The 27,550-nt window shown below is 42.7% G+C and overlaps 1 protein-coding gene across 3 annotated transcripts in view; it reads right to left on the reverse strand.

Annotated features, from left to right (window-relative positions):
* The window catches only part of spata7 (spermatogenesis associated 7), a 95,456-nt gene that overhangs the window by 28,416 nt on the left and 39,490 nt on the right, over positions 1-27,550 (reverse strand). For all 3 annotated transcript variants that reach the window (XM_078562303.1, XM_078562305.1, XM_078562304.1), the window contains 3 exons: positions 22,996-23,120; positions 7,645-8,117; positions 1,458-1,518 (listed from right to left, as the gene is read on the reverse strand). In XM_078562303.1, the coding sequence (XP_078418429.1) occupies positions 1,458-1,518; positions 7,645-8,117; positions 22,996-23,120 (659 nt within the window). The remainder of the gene's footprint in view (positions 1-1,457; positions 1,519-7,644; positions 8,118-22,995; positions 23,121-27,550) is intronic.

The raw sequence follows: 27,550 nt of genomic DNA on the forward strand, positions 1-27,550 counted from the left end.
GGCTTTTGAGTGTTGTTGCAGCTGCACCCATACAGGCATTGGACAGCATTTCATCATGCTCCTGACTTCTCTCTTGTAGGTGGTGGTCACCTACATAGGAAGTCAGGAGGTGAACAACTTGCTGCAGAACACTCAGCCTCTGGCATGGTCTAGTAACTGCAAGGTCTGATAGGTCTCAGCAATGTTAATACCATTGAATGTCATGGGGAGATGGTTGTACTCTTTCTTGTTGGTAATGGTCAGTTATCTAATGCAAATATTACTTGCCACATGAGCTTTATACCTGGATGTTCTATATTTGGGGATGGACTGCTTCATTATCTGAGGAACTGCAAATGGAGCTGAAGTTTGTGCAATCATCAGCGAACAGCCCTACTTCTGGTGTTATGATAGAGTCAAGGTTATTGGTGAGACAACTGATGATAACCACACTTAGGATGTCATCCTTGAGGCCCTCCTGTAGCGATGTCCTGGGGCTGAGATAACTGGTCTCCAACAACCACAATACTCTCCTTTGTGCTAGATGTGACTCCAGCAAATGAAAAGATTTCTTTCTGATCTCCATTGACTTCAGTTTTACTAGGGCTCCTTGCTGTCTCACACAGCTACAAGCTGCCTTGTTGTCAACGGCAGTCACTCTCACTTCACCTCTGGAATTCAGTTCATTTGTCCATGTTTGAACTAAGGTTGAAAATGAGGTTGGAAGTCATGTGGTTCTGGCAGAATGAAAACTGAGCAGCAGCAAGCAGCTTAATAAATGGTGAGCAAACGCCATTTGACTGCAATGTCGACAACTCCTTCCATCACTTTACTGACGATTGAGAGTTGGCTGATAGGACATTAATTGACTGGGTTGCATTTATTCTGCTTTTTGTGGACAGGACAATCCTTGGGCAATTTTCCACTTTATTGGGTAGATGCCAATGTTGTAGCTGTACCAGAACAGCTTGGCTAAAGGCATGGCTAATTCTGGATCACATGTCTTCAGCACTATAACCAGGATGTGGTTGGAACCCACAGCCTTTGTTGTGACCAGTGCACTCAGCTGTTTCTTGGCATCATGTGAAGTTAATTGAATTGGCTGAAAACTGCCATCTGCGGTGATAGAGGAACTTCAAGAGGAGGCCAAGAAGGATTATCCACTCAGAACTTCTGGCTGAATGTGGTCATGAGCGCTTTGGCTTTTGCAACCACATGCTGGGTTCCGCAATCAGGGGATATTCGTGGAATCTTATATAATTTGTAAACACTAATTTACGTTAGAATTTCTAAAGCTCCAAATTTCAAAAGCATAACGTCATATGAAGAATAGCAATTTTATGTCAGACTTTGTGAATGCTATTCTGTGTATGGAATATTCAATCTTATTGTATTCCACTTGAGTAATGTGAAGATTAATCATTTAGCACAGCATTTAAGATTGCCTATTGCAGAAGTGAACTGTTTCATCACCTAACCTGCAGTGAAGCCAAGTGTGAACGATCCTTCTTGTTCTTCAGTGCAGGTGTATCTTGAGAGCTACAAAACATGAACATACCTTTATGAACTACAGTTTTAATTTAACTATTTGAAGATTGCAAAAACATTTCTGTATACAAAAGGAACAAAATGTTTCTTTATCCTTAGTTCTACTTTAAAATATTCATAATTTCTAGGCTATTTTAAGAAGATTATATTACATAAAAAGTTACGTAAAAGTTTGGCAGAATGAATTAAAACTCTGTCAATCTTTGAAATTTGGGTTTCAAAATCACTCTGCTAACTATTATCATGAACATGTAATTATGATATTACAGATTTTAAGGACAACTGTTTTAAAGGGAAATTCCTGTTTTTACCAATTGAGTTTAAAAAGCCTTTTGCAAAATGGAAGTATGGACAGACAACATTGCACCTTTCTGTGTTTGTTCAAACCTTCAGACTCATATCTCTACAGCTGGCTGCAAAGTCATTCAAATGCAAAAAGACTCCACCAGAGAGCCCATTGTACCCTCTAAAAAAGGTGTGAAAACCTCTCAGCTTCTGAGAGAACAGGAGACGGGAAGGGTCCACAATGGACCACAATGTAATTAACTTCTTTGCCTGGTGGAAACAATGGCTCCTTGAAAATAAACATAGCAGTGATTTTGTGCTTTTTGAACTGTATAAAGGGGGCTGTAAGAAGCCATCTTGGCATTGTGCAGAAGCCAAGGAAGAATTCAGGAAGAACATGAGAGAGGGTTCTTGGCCAAGGGAAGACATAGAGGAAGGTATTAAGAAATCAACTGCTGCTCTGCCGAATGAGTCCAGGCAATCTGCAATTGCCCTAACCGCAGAATTAGTGAGGAATAGGAAATGTTCTCTCTCTTGCAAAAACCTGCTGAGTGCACCTGCAAAGGCAAACCTCTGAATAGTCAACTACAAAAGCCATCGCAGCTGCTAAACTGAACCTCAAATTTCAACCCCTTCACTTCGGAAAGAAGGAATTCAAGGAACGTGCCCGCATCAATATCTCATAGAGGTTTGAAATCTCATCTTTAAGTATCTTTTTTACTTTATCTGCATTTTAATCTTTGTAACTGTACTTTAGTTAATAACTTCATCACTTTTACTTAAATAACTTTCAGCAGTGCTTTTGTAATAAACTAACTTATATCTTGTGAGACTAAAGCTTGCCTGTTGGGTTATTTTTAAATTGAACCTCTCACAAATTAAAAGGGGGCTACATACACACACCAATTCTTAGTTCATGGGCCACTTTAAGAAAACGTGTTTATCCTGGTCGTGGCACTAGAGAACAAAATGAAACTATGTTAAATAGACTTGATCCAGATCATCATGGGCACAATTATATAGCCTAAACCCAGGCATAATTCAAAACTGTCACTAATTTGGCAATTTCACTGAAGGGCAACTGGAACATTTAGACAGGAAATTGAAGGGAGTTATTTTGGTGAAATCAGGCAGTAAACAGGTGCTGTGCAAATAAGAAGCGACTGTTCGAAAGTAGGAGTTTTAACTAATTGATGATTATCATAATTTAAATGTGCCTGAAGACACTGAAACAGACATCTCCATATTTAACATTCAAGTGCTAGCTAGATAAAATTTTCCTGGAGCTAAACATGTAGCCTTCTGTCACCAACTTCCACTGAAATTGTACAGTGTGCTGGCTGGGTGAGAAGCTAACGTGAAAAGATGGCTTAGGTATCTGGAGAAAGGGCGCCTAGGTTCTTGAATGTGGTACTGGAGTAGTAGAGCAGGTAGAGGAGGAGGGGATGAAAGCCACAGAGGTAGTTGCTGTGGCACATGGGAGGAGGTCACCTGGGTAGTGACAGCCTGAAGACCTGGCTCCAGGACATGACTCCAGTGTCGCAAGAGATTTAATGACTTCAGCTGAGTGGTCAAGGTAGGAAGATCTCATCTCCCAAACACACTTTTCAATATCTTCATTATCACTAGCATTAAAACTTAACACACCTCTTCCACCATCTAACTATATGCTGACATTCACACAACCTACACTACTGCATCCTTCACAGGCACTAATCACACCTCAAACACACATCACAGCTCTTCAACCATGTGTGGCATCTCAGACACATGCACGTGCGCACACACACATTTTCCTCTCTCTCTCTTTCAGGGCAGGATAGCACTTAACAGGTGGCAGAAAGATCAGGTCGGGGAGATAAAGCGCACTTGCATAACTTCTCTTCCTTTCAACAAGAATGATCAGGAAGGGAGTGAGAGGCACCGTGGCCAGAGACAGTGCAGGGGAAATAGAGGTATATGGCAATTCCAGCTTCCTTACAGAGGCACAACTATTCCTGATCCCTAATCACCAAAGCTATGCTCACTTCCAAACTCCAATGATCTCATCACACGCAACCTCCTTAAGGTGCCACACCTTAAACCTTCTAGCTTTATTATTGCAAGCTCCGAGGAGCAAAATCCACTTCGCACTATTCACCCTGGTGTTTATACTTAGTGGCCATCCATAAGCACTCGCCAAATCTAGTGCCTCTACAAAGTCCAGTTCAGATGTCCTCCTGTGATGTGCTTGAGAGGCTCTGGGCTATGATGGTTTTTTCAGGCTGCACCAACTCAGCATGGCCTCCTGGTTGACAAGCAACTGCAAACGCAATGGTGGAGTGGCGGGGGAGGGAGCAGCAATGCTGACATCCTGCAAGTATGTTCCTGCTCCAGATTGCTATAGACAGCTCAGTGGTGGGAGGAAAGATCTCTGGCCTTCATAGATGCTCTGCAAGTCCCTTTCAATCCAGGAGCACACTTGGAGAAAGTGCAAGATAAGCAAGAGATATCTCGCACCCCCACCCCATTGGAAGAGGAGAGCAAGGAAAATGGACTATATCAATAGCTACCATTGTCAGAGGCACCAGGTCAGAGACTGGAACAATGCATAACTTAGAGGCTAAATTAGAATGAGATCACACCAGGCACTAATGGGCAGCAATCACGTTGGGTACAGGGACATCACAGATGCCACCTTTTCTGGGGGACAAGGATGTATGTTAATTCTGTTGTAGAGAAGTCAGATGACAACTTTTTAAAGCTTGGTCCTGTGTGAAGCTTGAAGGATCTGACATATCAAGTGTTTGGTGCAAAGGAGAGCCTGTCTGAAAGCTTACAGGTCGTGCTGAAGACCGGAGGTGCATAGGGCCTTCTGCTCAGAGCCCTCCTTGCTCTCTTGTTCCTCTCTCATGCAACAGCTGGTGATACTCTGCCTGTCCTCATCTCCACCTCCTCCAATTCCTCAAGTAGAACAAGGGGAACCTATAGCTCGGTGTCCATGACAAAACAGCAGAGCTCTAAGATACAGAGGGATCGTCCTAGTGCATGAATCGCAAAAGGTTAGTATGCAGCTACAGCAGGTAATTAGGAAAGCTAATAGAATGTTTACATTTATTGCAAGGGGAATTGAATACAAAAATATAGAGCTTATGCTTCAGTTATACAGGCATTGGTGAGACCACATCTGGAGTACTGTGTACAGTATTGGTCTCCTTATTTAAGGAAAGATATACATGCATTGGAAGCAGTTCAGAGAAGGTTTACTGGACTAATACCTGGAATGGGAGAGTTGTCTTATGAGGAAAGATTGGACAAGATAGGCTTGTATCTGCTGGAATTTAGACCAGTAAGTGGTGATTTGATTGAAACATAAGACACTGATGGATCTTGGCAGGGTGCATGTGGAAAGGATGTTTCCTGTTGAGAGAGAATCCTGAATTAGGGGTCACTGTTTAAAACTAAGGGGTCACCCATTTAAGACAGATGAGGAGAAATCTTTTCTCCTTATAGTGAACCTTTGGAACTCCCTTCCTCAAAAGGCGGTGGAAGCAGAGTCTTTGAATATTTTTAAGGCAGAGCTAGATAAATTCTTGATAAGCAAGGGAGTGAAAGGCTATTGGGGTCAGGTGGGAATGTGGAGTTGAGGTTATAGTCAGGTCAGCTATGATCTTATTGAATGATGGAGCAGGCTTGAGGGGCCAAGTGGCCTACCCCTGTTCCTAATTCGCATGTTCGTAAACACTCCCTTTCTCCTGGTGACCCCTATAAGGTATCCAATGAAGAATAGTAGCGCAACACTCTTAGGTGAAGACCTGAGAGGATTTCCAGGAATACTGTTGTTTAAGAGTTGGAGAAGTCGTGACAAAATATCCCTGAAAAGTTTCCAGTATGTTCCAGAAGTCCTCTTAAAATGAATGTAGTCAGTTGATCTCAATCAGTAAGTGAACATTGGAAGCCAAGCATAGCTTTAAGTAGCGCTCAGAATCCTGAACAACAATTTGCTTACTCCTGTTTAGCTGTTTGCTGTTGGAAGAGATTGTTAATTGATGCACTACTCTCAAAAATTCCTTGCAACCTCATTAATGACTGCCAACAGGCAATTTAATTGTCAATCTCTGGGTGGCCTTCCATAGCCCACATTTCAACTCCTTTATAAAGAACGGCGCCTTACATTAAATCCAGGTGAAACCAGTGGTGCAGCTCAATACCTCATTTTGGGCACCTTGGAGTTTCATTAACTCCTAAAGTATCTGGGAAGAATTGTTTTTGAAATGTCAGACTGATGGTTTCAAGACTGGGTATATTTTCAAGATAGGGTAAAGGAGTTCTATTCAGTATTTATGCAGTCCTGGATGCAAGAAGAAAAAAAAGTACCAATTTTCAGGATTAATGTCCTTTCACCTAGATGGAACAAAAATCTCACCAAATTACGGTTTCCAACTAGCCACACAGCTTTCCGTACATTTCATTTGAAATAAAACACACCGTGATTATAAACAAGTCACTATCCAATGCACATTTTAGAGAGTACAGTACTCATCAGGAAAGGCTGGGCAGGCTAGGACTCTTTTCTCTAGAAAAGAGAACACTGAGCGATGACCTGATTTGGATTCTGGAAGGGTTTGATGTTTCCATTTGTGGATGTGACAAGAACTAAGGGGCCATAAATATAAGTTGGTCACCAATAAATCTAATAAGGAATTAAGGAGAAACTTCTTTCCATAGATAGTGGTTAGAGTGTGAGACTTGTTATCACAAGGATTGGGTGAGGTGAATAGCAGAGATACATTTAAGGTGAAAATGGATAAGTACATTGAGGAGAAAGAAGCAGAAAGGCAGGTTGATGGGGTTAAATGAAGAAATTTGGAACGAAGCTCATCTGTAGTATAAGCAATAGTATGGATCTGTTAGGCTGAATGGCCTGTTTCTGTACTGTAAATACCTTGTAAAAGAAGTGGTAATTGAAGCTGAAACCTAATTCTCATCAAGCTACTATGTAATTCATTTAGTCATCAAAAAGTAGAGATCTTATTTCGAATTAAAATCTAAATAACTAGATTTGCACAATGTGATTGATATTTTCAGTTAGAACGTCTGTAAATTTTGTAATACTTTGATTATAAAGTTATTGAGAACTGAATTTAAAGATTTCTGTAGTTGGTTAACTAATTTTTTTTATAAGGCTGGCATGAATTTGCAACCTTCCTCTCAATCCTTCAGATGACATCAGTTAAGGGCTGTAAAATTGTGTCCGAGTTTATATTGAGGGACATAACTCTTCATGCAGGGAGGCAGCCATGGTGAGCAACTATATTTTAGACCCATTTTATCTAGTACATGTTACATTTATATTGTTGGAACTGGGGATTTTCCCAATTGATATCTCTTCTCACTCCATGTTTTTGTATTGCTAGTTCAGGGATGAAAGCCTCACAATCAACTTGAGACCTCTTTGAAGTTGTGTTTAAGTACTAGAATCAGAAAGGATTAGAATTGGGAAGGATACCAGTCCCTACTTATCTTACTGGCAGCTGGCAGGAGACATTTACCTGACATGAAAGTCAAGCATTAATGTTTCAAAATTGGGACTTCATAAACTGCCAGTGTCTATGAAACTGCATGTTTTGTGGGAAAAGAGAATATCTCCATTCAGGGCAGAATGATTTTCAACTTTTACTTGTGTGTTCTTTCCAGAGGTGTACCTTAGCTTGACAGTACTTCTCCCAAGAAAAATTACTTAGTCTATATAGGTTTATAATTATAATAAATACAACTAAAAGACATTGATATTCTATGTAGCATTAATTCTGAAAACACAAGGCAAAAATACATTCTAGCAATTCACAGTACCTGGTGAAATCGGTTTGTGTTTCTTGCGTCACGAGTTTCTTTTTTGAGAGCTTTTTCTTCTTCACAGGAGTATAATACCTATAATGGGCCAAGGAAGACTGTGCTTCTTTCTTCAGAATGCGTGGAGTGAATTGTTGTCCATTTGTAAAATGATGAGCATGTTTCTCCAAAATATCGCCACTATATGTTTTTTGGCGTACATCCTGAAATGAATTATAACAACGCTGGCTATTTGCAAGGCTAGTTGATGAACGGCAGAAAGTTCTATAATGTTGTCTGGGAGATGTAGAGATCCTGGAGCTCAGGTCTGAGTAGCACCTACTGAATGTTTTCTGAGTAGTTTCCTTATTAATATTGGCAGTGGAAGGCAATACTGAAAAATTCCCTTTGGAAGTGACAAAAGTTCGCTCAGGAGTCACGGAACCATTTGCTAAGTCTCTGGTATACTCGTTGTTTTCTAGTATGGACAGATTCTGTCAACCAAAAATGAAAATGCAATGAGCATGTGAAAATATTATTTATAGCTCCCCATATAGTGATGAGAAGCGGAGACAATACTGTTATCCTAAGTGTTCAGGAAAATTTCAGTCAGTGCTAAAGTGTTCAATGTTTTGTAGCTGGTGTAAGAAACATGAGTCAGGCCCATAGATAACTCTGGGACAGAAAGGATTGTTGCACACATTATTCTCACAGCAGTAATGGTCAACATCCCTTTAAGAGAATACTAATCTAGCACCAACACTTATACCAAGGATTTTCGAAGATGTACACATTTAGGCAACAGCCAACATCAAGACCATGATATTAGCTAGTTACCTGATATCCAGTCATAAGTGCTCAGGTCAAAATGCAATCCCAGGCAATATAGGAGGATTGAGGATCCCCTTCCAGTACTTGTGGTGTTTGCTGTAATCTTTTCAACACTTATAAGCAGATTGTTCATTCTTTGAAGTTGTGGGCAAGGAAGAATTAGATACTTTTAATGATCATATGTTACTGGAAATGCCCAACATTTATAAATTTGAATCTATCAGTTCAAGTTCTAAGGCAACTGAGACACTGCTCAATGCAGAAAAGGGCATTGACTGATACATGTTCAACTGAGAATTTTCATTCAGGAAAATAAACCATAGTCCAACTAATGAGTAAAAAACTTTTAAAGCATTCAAAATGGCAATTAATTCACTTTGAATATTTTTTCAAAGGTTGAGAACAGGGACAGGTCTGGGCATCTCATGTGAATCAACATTCTCAGCAGTCACTCTGTTGAAATCAAAGCACTACTCAAAACTGCTGGACAATAACTTAGAAATTGCAAACTTTAGTAAAAGAACAATTGCAAACTTAAACTGTAATGAATGGTGGTAGATGTTTGTCAGGTAAATATACGCATCACGTATGTTTACCTGAATAAGACGTTGCTACTCAAGTTATTGTATATAGCTCTAATGGTGTCACCATAGCCATGCCTGTGGAAAATCAAGAATTTCTATTGGACAACACTGACATAGTGCCTTTAATATACAAAAATGTCACAAGAGGCATAATCAAAAAATAGAAACCTACTTCCCCAGTATTTCCTACTTGTAAACAATTTTTTAGTCAAAATAGTGGTTTTTAAGGTGGGTCTGGAAGAAGAACAAGGAAGTAAAGTGGGTCACGGGTTTAGGGAGGGATTCCAAAGCACTGGGTCAAGATGGATGAAGCTACAGCCACCAATGGTCAGGCAAAGGAAGAGGGGAATGCATATGGCCAGAGTAAGAGAAATGCAGAGTTTGCGGGGAGGGATGTTGCTTGTGGGGTTGGAAGAGGTTACTGAATTAGGGAGGGGTAAAGCCATGAAAGGATTTAAACATGAAAATTTTAAAATGGAGGCATTGAGGGATTTGGAGTCAATGCATGTTAGCAAGATACGATATGAAAGTAGAGTTTTAAATGACCTAAAGTTTATGGAAGGTGGAAGATAGGAGATCAGCCAGGAGAGCATTGGCAGTCATGCTTTGAGTTAAAGAAGACATGGATGAGGATTTCAGTAGGAGATGAGCTGAGATATGGGCAAAGGTAGGTGGTGTCTTTGTGGCGCAAAGGATTTGAGGGAGAAAGCTCAGCTTGGGGTGGAAAAAGTCACTGAGTCACCAAGCAGTCTGTTTCAGGCTGAGAGAGTGGCCAGGGAGAGGGATGGAATTAGTAGCAAGGTTACAGATTTTGCAGCAGGGCCTGAAGACAGTGGGTTTGGTCTTCCCAGCATTTAAATGGAAGAAATTGGAGTTCATCCAAGATTGATGTTGTACAAGCTTTCTGGCAATTGAAGAGGATCAAGACAAGTGTTTTTTTTATATTCATTCATGGAATGTGCATGTCGCTGGCTAGGCCAGCATTTATTACCTATCCCTAACTGCCCTTGTTCAGAGGGCATTTAAGAGCCAGCCACATTGCTTTGGGTCTGGAGTCACATGTAGGCCAGATCAGGTAAGGACAGATTTCCTTCCTTAAGGGTAGTGGAGCAGTAGATCTGAATTCTGTCAGCATGTATGCACAGAATGGGTTGAGGACAACAGCGGAACAAAATTTTAAATGAAACAAAACTTCAGAAGCTGCTGGATGACATTGTATACCTCTCCCAATCATAACCAGTTTATAAGCTACTTCAGAGGAAAAATTCTGTGCAACTCAGGCAGCTTGTGACTGTGTTCAGGGCTTGGGAATACCATTCACTTGTAGATACCAGTTAATTCAAAAAAACTTTCATGATAGGAAGTTGATTTTCTTCCTATGCTTGGGTAAAGGAACTGATTAGGAAAAGGTCCCTTTTAAGGAAATTATAAAGTGAGGAGGTAAAGAAAATCAAATCAGAGCTTACAAATAGGAAGATCATGAAGGATTCTCAAAATACATGCTAATTTTGACTGTACAGATGGTATAGGGTAATCACAGTATTCTGTCATGTTAACTTAATAAGGCACATAAGGTGTGTTCCAAGTGATGGGTGAAATGGCTTCTGCTCGCAAGCTTTTATACACCAAAGATAAATTCAGAGGTCACATGACTATGGCAAGCTAATGACCACATTGCACAAAGGCACTTCCCCAAACATCCCCCCTTTCATAAAAAAAAAACCTTTGTGCACTATCATTTGCAGTTGCAAGTCGGGCACATACATGGTCTACAATGAAAATCATCACACATGCACAGAAAACTGATAATTCTAGTCTGACTGACTTTAATCTGTCCCTTCGCATGCATTACACACATAATCCTTAAAGCGCTCAGGTCTTCTAATGGTAAGTGTGTGGTTTGTTATTGGCCGTTTGTCTGCTTGTTCTTGGGGCGGTTGCCTCTCTGGGGAATTTCGCTGTTGCTGCCGTAGTAATTATTGCTGCTGCTCTGTTGTCTTTGTTGGGGAACAGTTGACCTCTAGAACTATGGTTGTTCAGCTCCTCGTGTCATGATTCACTGGGGATAGTGTGCAGCAATATCAAGCCCCATTGCTCCCCGAGCCGTGACAAACGTGAAGAATCTGATCAACCCACCTAATTGTTTAATTTAGGTTAACAGAATACAAGCACCAGGTTTGTAAATGTAATAAGTAAACAACTATAACGGAGCTATTCTGTTGCACTGCTCTTACACAAACCCCAGTCACCTGGTCAGGAGCCAATTAAAACGTTGTAGCCAGGCAGTTCCCCATTAGACTGGACTCCTCCTCGGCACCATCCTGTCTTTCATGGCACACTGTGTTCCAGGACAGCAACATTGTATATCCCTCACCCTGTTCTAGTGGACATGTTTATCAAACTGTAGCCATTGTAATTTTAATCCACAGTCTAACAGAAATAAAAGATATGTTCTTTACACGTGTGATTGGTGAACTCACATCTTCCTCATTAGCTGTCTGCTGTGAAGGAGCAGCTTCTCCAATTGTACGTGTATATCTGTGGTTATGACATTCATTTTCACCATGTCGCTAGAGGTGACAAATTCTCTACATGGGTTGCAAGTTACCAAGTGGGCTGGCTTTTGTTGAGAGCATTGAATGTTTGCACTCTGACTGGCTCTCCAATTATCAGCTGTGGCAAAGATTTGGTCACTTTATCAAAATGAAATTTGGCTTTTGGTCATTTTACTTTGATTTTGTCACTCATGCCTGTTAACGCTTCTGGCTTCAGTGGTGCTTTGGCTATTGGAAGAGTAGTTTGGATGCGGTGTGACATTAGTCACTGAACTGGGTTACCTTCCGTGCCCTCAGTGGGTGTGTTTCTCAACCCTAGTATTGCCCTGCACACATCTGTGCTGGATCTACTCAGTTTTTTTAGATAATCCCTTTGGCAAGTTTCACTGCTGCCTCAGCCTTTCCATTTGACTGGCGAGAGTGTGGAGATGATGTGTAGTGCTGAATTTCCCAATCATTTACAAAGTGTCTGAATTCTTCACTTGTGAACTGACGCCATTGTTGCTCATCACAATGTCAGGAATGCCATAACGACTGAAGTGTGCTTTCAGGCATTCTACGGTCTCATTGGTGGTTGTTGACCAGCTCGTCTAACTCCCAGTACTGTGAAAAGATAGTCAGTTCCAAGCTCCGTTTATGGTCTGTCTGGGATGTCATGACTCATGAGCAGCTCTTTAGCTTGCTTAACCTGATGTTCACTACAAGCACTGCACTGACTGATATGGTCCTTGATCTCATTGCTCATGTTTGGTCACTAGGGCATTTCTCTTGCCTTACTCAGACTACGCCCAATTCCTTGGTGGCTTGCATTCTTGCGCTTCAACATCTCTTTCCTCATCTCCTTCGGGATGATGACTCTAGTCCCTATGTACAAGATGCCACCTTGGACAGCCACTTCATCCCTGCGTGCCCAATGCTCTCTTAAAACAATGTGTGTGTCCTTGATGGTTTCTGGCCATCCTTCTATCACTACTTCCTGCAGAACTTGGAGTTGCGACTCGTGTAGTTTGCTTGGTCTGAGCAAGACGCTTGTCTGTCAGGTTCAATGTCTCTGCTGGATTGATGACTTCCGGAGTATGTTGTGCTGTTGCTTCTCATTGAATCTGGAAGATTCACACTCTGTACTAGCACCAGCAACTTTCTTCAAAGGGAGTGCAGCTCTTGACAGCATGCCAGTGATGTGCATCTGCTTCCCCTGCTTGTACTTCACTTCCAGATGATATCTCTGCAAACAAAGTACCATCCTTTGCAGATGCTTTGCAGCAGATAGAAGTGGTTTGAGAAGGATGCTTTGAAGCAGCTTCTGGACACTGTACCAACACTTTGTCTCTCCAAAACAGGTACTGATTAAAATGTTCACAAGCAAAGACAAGAGCCAGGCACTCTTTCTCAATCTGTGTGTAGCACTGTTCAGTCTGCTTTAATGCTGTGGACGCAAACGCAACTGGTTGTCCTTGCTGCATGAGGAAGTCCTGTCTCACTGACATCACACAGCAGGGCGACCTCATCATTAACATCGTAATACCCCAGCACTGACATTGTTGTCACTAGTTGTTTGATGCGAGTGAATGCTGCTTCTTGTTCTGTGCCCGAATACCACTGAATATCCTTTGCAGTGAACTTACATAGAGGTTCACACTCCGATGAGAAATTCAGCAAGAGGTTTGTTAGGCAGTTCACAAATCCAACAAATTGTTGCACCGCCTTTACATCTGTTGGTTGCTGCATCTCTGCTCCAGCTCTCACCTTATCAGGATCAGGGTGAACTCCTTTTGCTGTCAGTACATGACCTATGTAGTTAACTCCAGTCATCTTCAGTTGCAATTCCTTCTTATTCAGATTCAGGTTCATCCTAAGAGTTTCCTCTAACAGTCTCACTAGATTCTGAACATGGTCTACAATGGCTTCTTCCATCGTATCTCCACATCCATAGACTAGCAGATCATCCATGATCACTTCCACTCCTGGAAGACCATTGACTATCTGATGCTGCCAGCCTTGATAGGCTTCCAGAGCAGTAGAAATTCCACATGGTGTGTACAACCAACTGTACCTCCCAGAAGGCATCATAGTCAGGAACTGCTGCTTTCATCCAATTTCACTTGCCAGTATCCAACCTTCACATCTAGAGTAGGAAAGACCTTTGCCTTGGAAAGTTGTGGCAAAATGTTTTCAATGGTTGGCATGGGGCAGTGAGATCTCTTCAAAGCTTTATTGAAGTGCTTTGGATCTATGCACACACTCAGCTTTCCAGGTTGTTTCCATGGTACCATGCTGCCAATCCAGTCTGTAGCAGTTGTCAGTTTCTTGATTGCTCCCATCTTTTCAAGCTCCTCTATCTTGTCTTTCAGGCTGGACTTGAGAGCAGCTAGAACACTCCTCAGAAAATGTCGAATTGGTCGCATACTCTCATATACTTCAAGATGATATTCACCAAGATGACATCCAAAAGCCATGGAAACAGCTTTGTAATTTTTTTAGGATTTGTTCAGCAATCACTGGCTTTGTGCCCTGCAAAATGCTGCAAACCTCTTCTGGTACATGGAGAGTTACCAGTCCAAGCTTTTGATTTGTTTCAGCTGAGATGAGTAGATTTTGCTTAGTGTCTACTATTTGGAACTGAAAGTCTTCTTTTTTCCCATTGCATTGGGCTTTCAGCTTAGTTTGCCCTCTTGGGGTGTGCACTGTTCCATCATATAGCCTCAACTTTACCTCTGATGGCTTCATTTTTGGGTCACCATTTTGAGCAGCTTCACACAAGTCTGTGAAGCTCATGATGTTGCACGTAGCACCAGTGTCTATCTGACACTTAATATTAACTTGATACTCTCCTTCTGCAGTTATTTTCCAATAGTGACAAACCATTTTTTGCCTTGAGACTTGAGGGTGCCAACCTGTTCTGGGGTGTAGAGTGGTTTGTCAGGTTCATTGTCCAACATCTCTGCAGCAACCATCTTTATAGGCTTGTTTTTCTTCTTTATAGCAAAAAACTTGTGTGCAAAGTGATTCAGCTTCTTGCAATTAGAGCACTGCTTTCCCCATGCTTTTCTTTTCTTTTGTGTGGTGTCCTCTGCAGTATTTGGATCCAGTCCTCTGACCCTGATCTTTCTGCTGGCCTCTCCACAAATAGTTCTGCCTTCTCTCCATTGTTTTATGCTTGGATTTATGTTTCTACCATTCTCCAGGTCTAGAGTAGTTAAAAACATAAAACAGAAGCGTGCAAAGCCTCATCAGTTCTCTCATCAATACTCTGCAGCTGATGAGTGAAGGCTTCAGAGGTTCTGCACGTTAATAGCTTTCTTGAGAGTAAGCTTTTCTTCACTCAGCACACGTGCTCTCATGGCAGGATCTCTTGATCCTAAGGCAATCCTATCTCTGATCAGATCATCCTTCAGTTGCTCAAACTCAAGATTCAGGCTAGACATCTCAGTACACTCACATACTGATCAATGTTCTCCCCCTCTTCCTTAGCTCTGATGTTGAACATGTAGCATTCATAATTAACAAAGTAACATTAGTAATGGGCTCAAAGTGGGTCCTTAAGGCCTCCAAAATTTCACAAGACTGGCTTTTCTGCTCCTCAGTGAGGTCTAGGGTGCAATAAAGCTTGTAGCACTCTTTCCCCAGCACTGTTAAAAGTTGCTACTCTTATTTTTTCAGGTTTCTTGTTTAATCCTGTAGCAATTTCATAGTTTTGCCAGAGACTGGAACATTTTCCAGGTTATTTTCAAATCAGCCTTCATCTACATAGCAGCAGATACTGGAAAAGTCAAAGCCATTCTGACTTACCCAGTGACCAATGACCCGTACAAAGTTGCAGACTGAAGTTTTAATGATTCTCTGCTGTTTCTTACAGCCGCTGGCTCTCTTACAGCTATTAAAGTCCACTCAATTTCAGCTGCACACTCCTGACACCATGTTCCAAGTGGTGGGTGAAATTGCTTCTGCTCTCAAGACTTTATACACCAATGATGACATCAGAGGTCACATGACTATGGTAAGCCTATGTAAAATTACACAAAGAAACTGCACTTAGCAATGTGAGTCATTCTGCTGGACCGCACCACCCCCCCCACCCCAGTAGAGTTATGGCAAGAAGTTGATACAATGGTCAAGTAAATTCAGCTCCCAAGTGTTTTAATGCGGCAACTGTACTGAAAAGAGAAGTACGTTGCTTGAAAAAGAAAGATTATTGAATATGGTGTGATACCTTCTCCTGAAAGGAAAAATGATTATTTATTGCTAATTTTAAATCCATTCTCAGGTTTCCTATGTGGACACTTCTCCAGACAGTGAAAATGTTGCAGTGTATCTGAACTGATCATCAAACAGCAATTGTTGCATCAGAACATATAAGAAAAATACACCACATTCATCACAGATGAATACCATTCTCCAAGTCTTCAGTAGTTAGAAACATAAATTAGCAAGGATCAAAAAAGGGGAAATTTATGCAGGGCTTTAAAAGAAAAATTATTCACTGGCTGTGGGCATTGCCAGCAAGGCCAGCATTTATTGCCCATCCCTAATTAATCTTGAGAAGGTGTTGGTGAGGTGCCTTCTTCAAATGCTGCAGCCCATGTTGTGTAGGTAGATCCCCAATGCTATTAAAGAGGGAGTTGCAGGATATTGACCCAGTGAGATTGAAGGAATGGCAATATATTCCCAAGTCAGGATGGTATGTGGCTTAGAATGAACTTGCAGATGATGCATCTTGCAGATGCAGATTAACACTCCACCCTGCTCTCTTGCCCACATATCTGTCCTTGGCTTACTGCATTGTTCCAGTGAAGCCCAATCCAAACTGGAGGAACAGCACCTCATCTTCCGACTGGGCACTTTACAGCCTTCCGGACTAAATATTGAATTCAACAACTTTAGATCTTGAATTCCCTCCTCCATCCCCACCCCCTTTCCGTTTCTTCCCCCTCCCTTTTGTTTTTTCCAATAATTTATATAGATTTTTCTTTTCCCACCTATTTCCATTATTTTTAAATCTATACCTTTAATGCCCTGTCTGTCTTTCCACCCCACCCCCACTAGAGCTGTACCTTGAGTGTCCTGCCATCCATTCTTAATTAGCACATTCGTTTAGATAATATCACCACTTTCAACACCTCTTTGTTCCTTTGTCTGTGACATCTTTTGATTATCTGCTCCTATCACTGCTTGCTTGTCCCTACAACTGCGCCCCCCACCCCCCCCCCCCCCCCCCGCCCCCACAAACTCCCCAAACCTTAAACCAGCTTATATTTCACCCTTCTCCTAATATTACTCAGCTCTGTTGAAGGGTCATGAGGACTCGAAACGTCAACTCTTTTCTTCTTTGCCGATGCTACCAGACCTGCTGAGTTTTTCCAGGTAATTCTGTTTTTGTTTTTTGCAGATGATGGTGTTCCTATTAGCCTGCTACGCTTGTTCTTCTAGACGATGGAGGTCAGTGGTCATAGAAGGTACGGGGGGAATTTTGTAGATAGTGTCACTGCAGCCATGATGTGCTAGTGCTGGAGGGAATGAATTTTTAAGGTGGTGGATAGGTGGCTTTGTCCTGGATGGTGTTCAGTTTCTTGAGTATTGTTGGAGCTGTTCTCAATCAGGCAAGTGGAGAGTGTTCCATCACACTCCTGGAAAAGGAGTCAGGAGGTGAATCACTTGCTGCAGAATACCCAGACTCTGACCTGATCTAGACACAGTATTTATGTGGCTGTACTAAGTTAGTTCCTGTCAATGTTGACCACTCCACCTCCCTGCACAGGTTGACAATGGTGGGGGATTAAGCAATGATAATGCTGTTGAAGGTCAAGTGATGGTGGTTAGACTCTCTGGTGGAGAGGGTCCTTGCCCGAGATGTATGTGGTGCTAATGTTACTTGTCACTTGTCCAGGTCTTGTTGTATGTGGGCGCAAACTGCATTACCTGAGGAGTTGTGAACGGAATTAAACACTGTGCAATCATTCCAACGGACATTTCCACTTCTGACCTTATGATAGAGGGAAGGTCATTGATGAAGCAGCTGAAGATGGTTCACTGATGGACACTGCCCTGAGGAACTGTGATGCTCTACAGCTGAGAAGGCTGGCCTCCAACAAACATCTTCCTTTGTGCTAGGTTTTACTCTTTCCAGTGGACAGTTTCCCCACGATTCACACTGACTTCAATTTTGCTAGAGTTCCTTGATGCTACACCTGGTCACATGGTGCCTTGGGCCTAAATTTTACCCTTGGCGGGTGCGTGCAAGATCGGTGGGCTCGCAACCAGTTGGGAAATGGGCTGCTGCGTGCAATCAGCCCTAGGGTGCAATTTCATGCTGGCTGGCCAATCAAGGCTCGCCCAGCGTGAAACACATCTTCCCGGGAAGGGCTGGGCGGGGGCCTGTCGGCTGCTGGGTCCAATGGTGACCAAGCGGGCAGTTTAAAAATGGCACAGGCAGCTCCTTGAAGGCTGCCAGGGAAGAACATACTTGCAACGTTCTGAAGGCTGAAGTTATGGCCTCAAGTGCTGGAGACGCCAGGCAAGACAGCAAGTCGGGTGGTCATTCAGTCCTCTGGTTTTCAGACGAGTGCCTCGGGGTCCTCCTGGAGGAGGCGGCTGCCAGGAGGGACACCCTCATCCCCAGAGATGGAAGGAGGAGGCCACCGCACCAGACAAAAAGAGCTTGGGAGGAGGTGGCAGCCCGGGTCAGCAGCCATGATGTTGTGCGGTGCACGTGGGCGCAATGCTGCAAAAGGTTTAACGACCTGCTGGGCTCAGCAAGGTTGAGTACCGTGTTGACAAGGATCAGTATGTTGAAGTATTAAGGTCCGGTCATCCGCCTGTGGAGCTCAGGGATGTTAAAATCTGAGTGCCAATTGTCAATGACTCCAGAGCTGGCCAAAGGGGTGAGCCCTGGGTGCTTGGACCGAGGCCCTTACGGCTTGAGGGCCATGACTCCGATGTGTCCTGCAAGGTGTTCCTCAGGTGGAGTTGGCCAGGCTGCAATGGCGCTGAAGATAGAGAGTGGACCAACCAGGCTCCTCTGCCCTTTCAGGAGAAAATGACCCATAACAAAATTGAGAGGTCGCGGACAGACCGAATCCCCCAAAACCTCCTAATCCTAACCAGATTTGAGCAGGACGCATTGGTGCTAGAGAGGCACCATACACCTCGGTCAGCCGGTCGCGGAGAGGCTGGGGTGTCGGGCGAAGGTAAGGCTGCAGTGCACAGAGGTGAGAGTTTCCGATGGTGCAAACATTCTTGTATAGTCAAAACTGGATTCCCATTGATCATTGAAAGACGATGGCACCATGACGCAGATCGCCATTGTCTCACTAGGGTGCCTGGCATGCACAGTGACAATGTGATGACTTAAACTAATGACATGTCTTTGTTCTCCCTTAGATCCTCCAGCATGCACTCAATCTCAGGACTCTGAAGAGCCACCCCTGACATCAGCTCAGCGCACCGCCGGGTTTCACATGCACCTGTGTCACACCTGCTCTCTGAACCAGGCACCAGCAGATACCAGCACCTCAATGGGTATTAGATCTCTGGCTAGAATGTTGGAGCACAGCGGTGAGGGAACTTCACACTCACTTGAGGAGCTGGCGGAGACAGAGAGTGCCCAGGGCGCCGGCATTCGGATGACTGTTGGAGACCAGGACAATGCTGAGTCAAAGGCAGATGATGAGCCTGTGGAGTCATCCATTAAGTGGCGGATGCTGAATGTCCGGGGGATGTGTGGGGGGATCTGGCGGAGATCCACGAGGGTAAGCTTGCCATGGTCTCTATTGTGGAGAAGCCCAAGCGGAGCATAAGTACTGCGTTGACCCTCTTGGCCAAGCGCACCGCCTCCTCCATTAAGACAGTGGTGACTCTCATGGAGAGGCAGCTCCAGGGACAGAATCAGGGGTTCCTGGGGTTGCGCTCAGACCTGCAAGCCCTCACACAGGCAATGATCTCAGGTGGTCAGTGCCAGTCTGGGAGATGGATGAGGCACCCAGTATCCCCAGTTAGGTTCCTGTCCATCAATGGCAAGCAGGGAAGTCTAGAGCGACCTCACGTTAGCACACGAGCTGTCTGTTGTGTCTGCGGGCTCCTCTCCAGGAGCTTTGGATGACGGCAGCAGCTCCTCTGCCCTTCTGCGAGAGGCTGTGGCATCTGATGAGGCTGAAATTACTGGAGAGATGCCAGCCGTGGCACTGGCCACTCCCTCCCAGGCGGAGCCAACACAGGCTCCACTGGCCAGAGGATGACTGCCAAGGTCATCAAGGCCAACAAGACACTAGAGTCTGCAGGCTGCCACCACTTCTGCACCTCAGACATACTGAGGTAGCTGCATCGCTGCCTGTAAACCCTGGCTGTAGGATAGTGCCATTTCTGCGGCCCCTTCCGCCTTGGACTACCTGCTGGCCCCGCGCCCCTTGTGCCTGCGCCTCTCCTCCCACAGGTTGCTCCCATGGAAGCTGCAATGGGACACGTGGCTTCCTCTCCCTTCTGCCCCTCTCTTCCTCCGCGCGCCCGCCCGTGAGGTGTAAAATTCTGCCCCTGATGTCAAAGGCAGTCACTCTCACCTCAGCTCTGGAATTCAGCTGTTTTGTCCATGTTTGGATCAGTGCTGCATTGAAGTCTGGAGCTGAGTGGTCCTGGCAGAACCCAAGTAGAACAATGGTAAGCAGTTCATTGGTGAGTAAGTGCCATTCAATATCACTGTCATCAGCAGCTTCCATCATTTTGCTGACAATTGAGAAGAGACTGATGGGGAGGTAACTGGCCAAATTAGATTTGTCTGCTTTTTCTGGACTGGATATACCTGGGCAATTTTCCACTCTGTCAGGTAGAAGCCAGCATTACTTATAGCTGTACTTGAACAGTTTGGCTAGAGGTGCAGCTAGTTCTGGAGTGTTAATCTTTAGCACTATGGTCAGGATGCAGTTGGGACCCATGGCCTTTGCAATATCCAGTGCACTCAGCCATTTTTGGATATGACGTGGAATGAATCGAGTTGGCTGAAGACAGGCTTCTGTTATGGTGGGGACCTCAGAAGGAAGTGGATTTGCATCATTCACTCAGCACTTCTGGCTGAAGAGCATTGCAAGTGCTTCAGCCTTGCCTTTTGCTCTCACATGCTAGGCTTTGGCATCATGGAGCATGGGTGATGTTCATTCAGCCTCCTCCTCCCGTTAGTTGTTTAATTGTACGCCACCATTCATGACATGATGTGACAAAGGAGAATATTAGTTGTACTGTATGTAGCAAGTTAGTTATTAAGGCGTTTACAATATTATATTTTGATGCTGTAGAAAATTATTACTTCAGTTTTAGGGGGGAGGGTGTTGCAAATGTGAGATTTTATAAGATGGTTATGTTTTAAACATTTTCAATTTAAGGTAAAATGGTGTAATGAAGAGAGTCATGTGATCTGCTACGAGTTCGGCTCGACAACAAGCCTGTAAAACTTGGTTGCTATGGAAGTCGGGGGCCCAGGTTGTGTGCTAATGAAATTCACGTGCCAGGTTTAACACCTGAAAATAAAGGCAAAAGCAGATGTTCTTATTATTGCAGACTTTCTGACTCAGACTTTGAACGGGAACAGAGAGAGACAGAGAGTTAGCTACCAATCGGAATGCTAATGACAGCTGGTCCTTTAGTCAAGGAGAGGGGACCGGAAGAAATTTAAGAATTCTGAAGGATTCATCCTGGCATGGTCGGGGGAAGGAATCATCAGGGTGAGCGACTGCTGGAGGTCGGTTCAGGATTTCATGGAAGACTGAGGCGCTCAACAAGTTGCAGAACATTACAACTTGGTGAAACAGGGAGAAAACACGTTGGAAGTAACTTTGGACTGTTTCCTGAAAAGACTGTAATTCTATGGAGAGTGTGCTATAATACATGCAGCGTGAGGTTATCAGTCACGTTAAGATATAATAAGGGTTATCCTTTCTGTGTAGTTGCCTACTAAGTAATTGCTTTTAGTTTGTTTGTTACAGTGAAAGTCCTAAAACTTAAATAAATTGCACAACAAGATTTTAAATTGATCACAGGAACTTCAAATAACTTTTTAAAAGTTATCTATCTCTACAGGGATCGTAACTATCAGCCACAATCACATTGAATGATACAGCAGGCTTGAGGGGCCATAAGGTCTACTCCTGCTCCAACTTCTTATGTCCTTATGTTCTATACGAGAAGGATGGAAGCCTTTGTCTTTGGCCTCCTCCATGACCTTCATTCCCTTCCTGCTAACTTCATTCCCTTGCCCAGCCACTCTCTCAGGCTGAATAAAACGTTCAAAACCTTGGCATCCTGTTCAATTCTGACTTGAGTTTTAAACTCCATATACTCATTGCTCACCAAGACAAATTACTTCTGCTATACAATATTACTCATCTCAGCCTCAGTGCTGCTGAAACTTGTGTATTTCCAGACTTAACTATATCAATAGTCTCCTTCCTGGCCTCCGATCCTTCTCCAATAATAACGTATGTATACGTAGCACCTAAGACACACAAAAAGGCATCAAACATCTGCTGTACTTATCCTTCCACACGCTAAGTCCTGTTTTGCCATCACCTCCAATTGTGGCTATCGAAAATGCCTCCCATCCCTAAAGCATTGAAATTAAAATACTTGTCTACAAATATCTTCATGATCTCATTCTACCCTAACTCTTTAATATCCTCTAGGCTTATATCTGCTCCCAAAAGTTCCACTGCTCTGAATTCTGGCCTCAAGTGCACCCTTCCCTCCCCCTGCTTTCATCCCACCTTATGGCAGTACCTGTGACAGCCTCAGTCTTATTTTCTGGAGGTTCCTCCCTAAATCTCTCAGCTTAATACCTCTTCCTCAGATTTTAAAAACATTCTCAAAACCCAGCTATTCATTCTTCCTCATCTTTGCCTTCCTGTCCTGGCTTTGTTTCGCTTACATCTACTTGTGAAGCACTTTGGACTGATTCTCTATGTTACAAGGCTGTAGTTGTTCAAAAGTAAAGTTTAAAGACATGTTTTAAAGTCAGGGAGAGCTGTCGCAAGCAAAGGGATTCAGCAAGGGAGTTACATAAGTAGAGCTGAATATATCACATCACCAGCGGGAGAGTAAACGAGTGGGATGCTTGAGAAGCTGGAATTATATGACCAAAGGGCACACAGGTGGAACTGCAGAACTGAGGCGAATGAAGAGGTAATGTGGGATGAGGCTTCTGGACAACAGGACCACAGGTTTATTTTTCATTTTACTAAATCTATCCGTCTTCCAACTTTCAAGTACTGAATTATGACGTGAACAGATTTTGGCAAACTCAAGGGGAGTTAGTACTTATAAAAAAAATTTTAAAAACTGTAATTCTATATGGATGCCTATTGGCCTGTAAAAAAAAAAATCATAACTCTGAAGGATCAATTAACATTCGTCATCAGTAAACATACCTGGATAGATTCTGTTACGGTTAATCTTCCACTGCTACCAGAGCTGGACCAAGATTCCGATCTGGCTGAGATGAATCCCTTTTGATACTTAGTTTGTAGATTTTGCTTCTTCAGTTGGTCTTTGTCTTAAGAAACAAAGCAATTTAAGATCAGATTTATGCTTTGCTAAGTTTACATTTTCACTTCAAAAATGCTTAATAGAGATGTGAATTTAGAGTAAAATCTGATGTACTGTGCCAGCCAAATTACTTGGCTTTTTCACCTCCTAGAGAGACCAGCTATGTTTTGTTGGCTATCGCTGTCACAGTGACAGTACCATAGAATTGTATGACATCATATTTGCATCAGCGAACAAACTTAAATGTATGCAGCCAGGGTAAATGGACCACATATACTAGGTACTCAGACTTCCTTCGAAACTCAAGAGCACCATGGTATATGTGAAGGTACGCACAGATGGCAATTCCTGCACAATTGAATTTCAGAAAAAATTCTGGAGAAATTTAAGCATTGCTGACCAGGTGAAGCAACACTTTATGAAAGCAAGCAATGCAGAGGTAGAAATATGTCTTGGCGGTGACACAAAATGAGCAGTATCATATCACCACCATATGCGTTACCTGATATTTAATTTCATTGAATACAATAGAACTGAATATCCTGTGCTGCATATAAAGGGCATCCAGTCAGATGTCACTCATTTTATGTCATCACCCAAGTCAAATTTCTATCCAATAGTGTTTAACATGTTGCTATAGACTGCAATGGCATAACACTTCTGCATATTTCAATTCCTAGGAAAAGCATTCTGATATTCACTATAAACAACCAAACACTTTGGATTCTAAATGCTAATGTACAAAGGGTACAGATTGAAGGCTTACGGCACATAAGTAAATGAACTGTTGTTTTTAAAAACGAGTTGAGGATCATTGCAAGATCAGTGATATCACACCCCAAAATGGTACCTATAAATCCAGTTCATGAGGCATTATGAAGTATAATCTGTCATTCTATTTTATGATACAGCTAATTGGTACATGAAGCCACTGCAGCATTTACTACATCTTTTGAAATATGGCATTTCCCCCCACCTCCCGACCAAAGCTAGCAAACTTTCTATGAAGTTAAGTTATGTACAAAAACCTGACCACTGCACATGACCATTAAAGTAGCTAATATGCCCACATGGCACAAAGCATATTGATTGATTTTTAGACAATGAGTTACTTAAGCCAATCAAAAGCCACTTAATTTCTTTTTTACTATTAAACAAACTTACTTTGTTCCCCTGCAAATTTTTTATTCACTAAAAATCCACCAATGAACAATTAGCAGCCACACAAGGAAACAGTAAAATCATCCTTAATAATTTTCCAACTTCCAACCAATCCACTACAAGACCCCCTCCAAAAATATATAATAAAACATGTAAAAAAAAAGTTTAAAAACACAGAAGTCTTACTGATAACTGTACCACAAAATGACCTCCTGTCATTCGGGGACATCAGGTTTACCTTTCATTCAATTCCTGAAGCTTCAATTGCTCAATTAGGAATTACCTTTGAATATTTTTGGTGTCTAATTGCATCTACAAACAGAAACATTGGTGACTGCTTTTCTTTAATGTATTCTCAAGATGTGGACAAGGTCTGATAAAGTGACAGTGCACTTCAATTTGACCTGATAAAGTGATGGTGCACTTTCTCTTTAAAATGCAGCTTGTGGTGCTGATGCTTCCATGATAGTTTCCATAGGAAATTCTAGAAATATGACCCAGCAGCAATGAAGGCACAGTCGTGTACGTCCACACTAGGATGCTGCATGACTTGAAGGGAACTTGCAGTTGATGGTGTTGCAATAACCCCACTGTTCTTGGTAGTTGAGGTCTGAGATTTTGAACTTGCTGACATATCAGTGTATCCTGTAAATAGCACATACTGCAGCCACAATGCACCAGGGGTGAAAGGAATGATCTTCATTGGCCTTAAAGCTTTTCCTATGCATTAATGTCCTTTTTAAGGTATGATGTCCAAAGCTGCGAACAATGTTCCAAATGAGACTTTGCCAGTGGGGTAATTGTATCCCAATGATGTTATATTATGCTCCTGGGGTGAACAAAGGATAAGCTCTGATTGCAGAGTATGCAAACATCTCCAAATCCAGAGGAAAACTCCCTATTCCCAGAAAGCCGAATGCATATTCTAGGCATTACAGAAGGTCAATATAATTCCTATGGCATTATGTGCAGGAAACCACAAAAATAACCCTAACACGTAGTTACATTTGATATCCTCCAATTTGCCAGGACTGTTCCAGAATCTATAGAATTTTGGAAGGTGACAACCAATGCATCCACTATTTCCATGGCCACCTCTTTTAGTACCCTGTGACGTAGATTATCGGGCCCTGGGGAGTTATTGGCTTTCAGTCCCATTAATTTCTCCAGCACTATTGTTTTAGTAATACTAATTTCCTTCAATTCCTTCTTCTCATTAGACCCTTGGTTCCCTGGTATTTTTGGGAATTTATTTGCGTCTTCCTCCATGAAGACAGAACTAAAGTAGTTGTTTAATTGCTCTGCCATTTCCTTGTTTTCTATTATAAATTCTCCCGTTTCAGGCTGTAAGGGACCTACATTTGTCTTCACTAATCTTTTTCTTTTTACATACATATAGAAGCCTTTACAGTCCACTTTTATGTTCCTTGCAAGTTTACTCTTAGACTCTATTTTTCCCCTCTTAATCAATCTCCTGGTCCTCCTTTGCTGAATTCTAAACTGCTCCCAATCCTCAGGTTTGCTACTTTTTCAAGCAACTTTATATGACTCCTCTTTGGATCTAATTTCTTTTGTTAGCCACGGTTGGGCTGCTTTTCCTGTGGTGTTTTTGCGCCAACAAGGAATGTATAACTGTTGCAATGCATACATTCGTTCCTTAAATATTAACCGTTGTCCATTCACCTTTTAATGAAGTTCCCCAATCTATCTTAGCCAACTCACGCCTCATACCTTTGTAGTTTCCTTTGTTAAGATTTAGGACCCTAGTTTCAGTTTGGACTATTTCACTTTCCATCCTAATGAAGAATTCTATCATGTCATGATCACTGTTCCCTAAAGAGTCCTGCAGAACAAGATTATTAATTAAACCCTTCTCACGGCACAATACCAAACCTGGGATAGCCTATTCCCTAGTCAGTTTCTCGACATACTGGTCTAAAAAAAATCTCAATCACACTCCAGGAATTCATTCACCATAGTATTATTGCTAATTTGGTTTGCCCAGTCTAAATGTAGATTAAAGTCACCCATGATTACTGTAGCACCCTTGTTACATGCATCTCTAATTTCCTGTTTAATACCATCCCCTACCTTATCATTACTGTTTGGAGGCCTAGAGACAACTCCCACTAATGTTTTCTGCCCTTTGTTAGTGCTTAGCTCCACCCAGACCGATTCTACATATAGATTTTCTGAGCCAATGTCCTCTCTATCACATTGATTTCATCCTTAACTAACAACGCCACCCCACCTCCTTTTCCTTTTTGCCTGTTCGTCCTAAACATCGGGTACCTTGGATATTGAGTTTCCAGCCTTGGTCACTGCAACCATGGCCAGAATTCTTAGCTTGATGGGCGGGTGGGCCTCACCGGCTCGGCAGCAGGCAGGCAGCCAAACTCCGCTGCCGAAACAAGGCCTGCCGCCATTTTGAGTGGGCGGGCCAATTAAGGCCCGCCCAGCAGCCTGCCCGACAGGAAGTGCTATGCGCTTCCTCTGCGGGGAGGTGGAGGGATTCTCCATCTGTAAAAGTGCGCTTTTCACGCGTGCGTGCGAAAGAGCGCACTGCTCCCTAAGACTAAGTGGTGTCTCATGGAGATCACTGACAGCGTAAAAAACATTAAATGTCACACGAGATGGGACATGTTAATAAAAAGGACATAAACTTTATTAAACTTTTTAAAAACGGACATGAAACCTCATCCCACCAAGTTATTACGGCAGTAATTTGTAGACATGTGTATATGTTTAATTTGCTGTTAAATTAATAAATGTTTAATTTAGTTTTATATGAAAAACCTTTTGAGGCGTGGTGGTTTTATTCCTGAATTCAGAGCTGCACCTCAAACATACCAATTGAAAATATAAGTTATGACAGTTGTTCAAGTTTCCCTCTGGGATTTAAACAACTCAGCCTTTACCAACTGCTGTGTCATAACACCACCTCAATGTACGTGCTATCCACAAAGCTCCAACAACACTCAAGAAGCTTGACACCATTCAGTACAAAGCAGCCCACTTGATTGGCACCCCTTCCACAAACATTCACTCCCTCCGCCACTGACGCACAGTGGCAGCAGTGTGTACCATCCAGAAGATGCACGGCAGAAATTCACCAAGGTTCCTTCGGCACCTTCCAAACCCATGACCACTACCATCTAGAAGGACAAGGGCAGCAGATAGGTGGGAACGTGGAATTTCCCCTCCAAGCCACTCACCATCTTGACTTGGAACTGTATTGCCTTTCCTTCACTGTTGCGGGGTCAAAATCCTGGAGCT

Source organism: Cetorhinus maximus, chromosome 18 (genome assembly GCF_964194155.1).
Source record: "Cetorhinus maximus chromosome 18, sCetMax3.hap1.1, whole genome shotgun sequence".
Classification (NCBI taxonomy): Eukaryota; Metazoa; Chordata; class Chondrichthyes; order Lamniformes; family Cetorhinidae; genus Cetorhinus; species Cetorhinus maximus.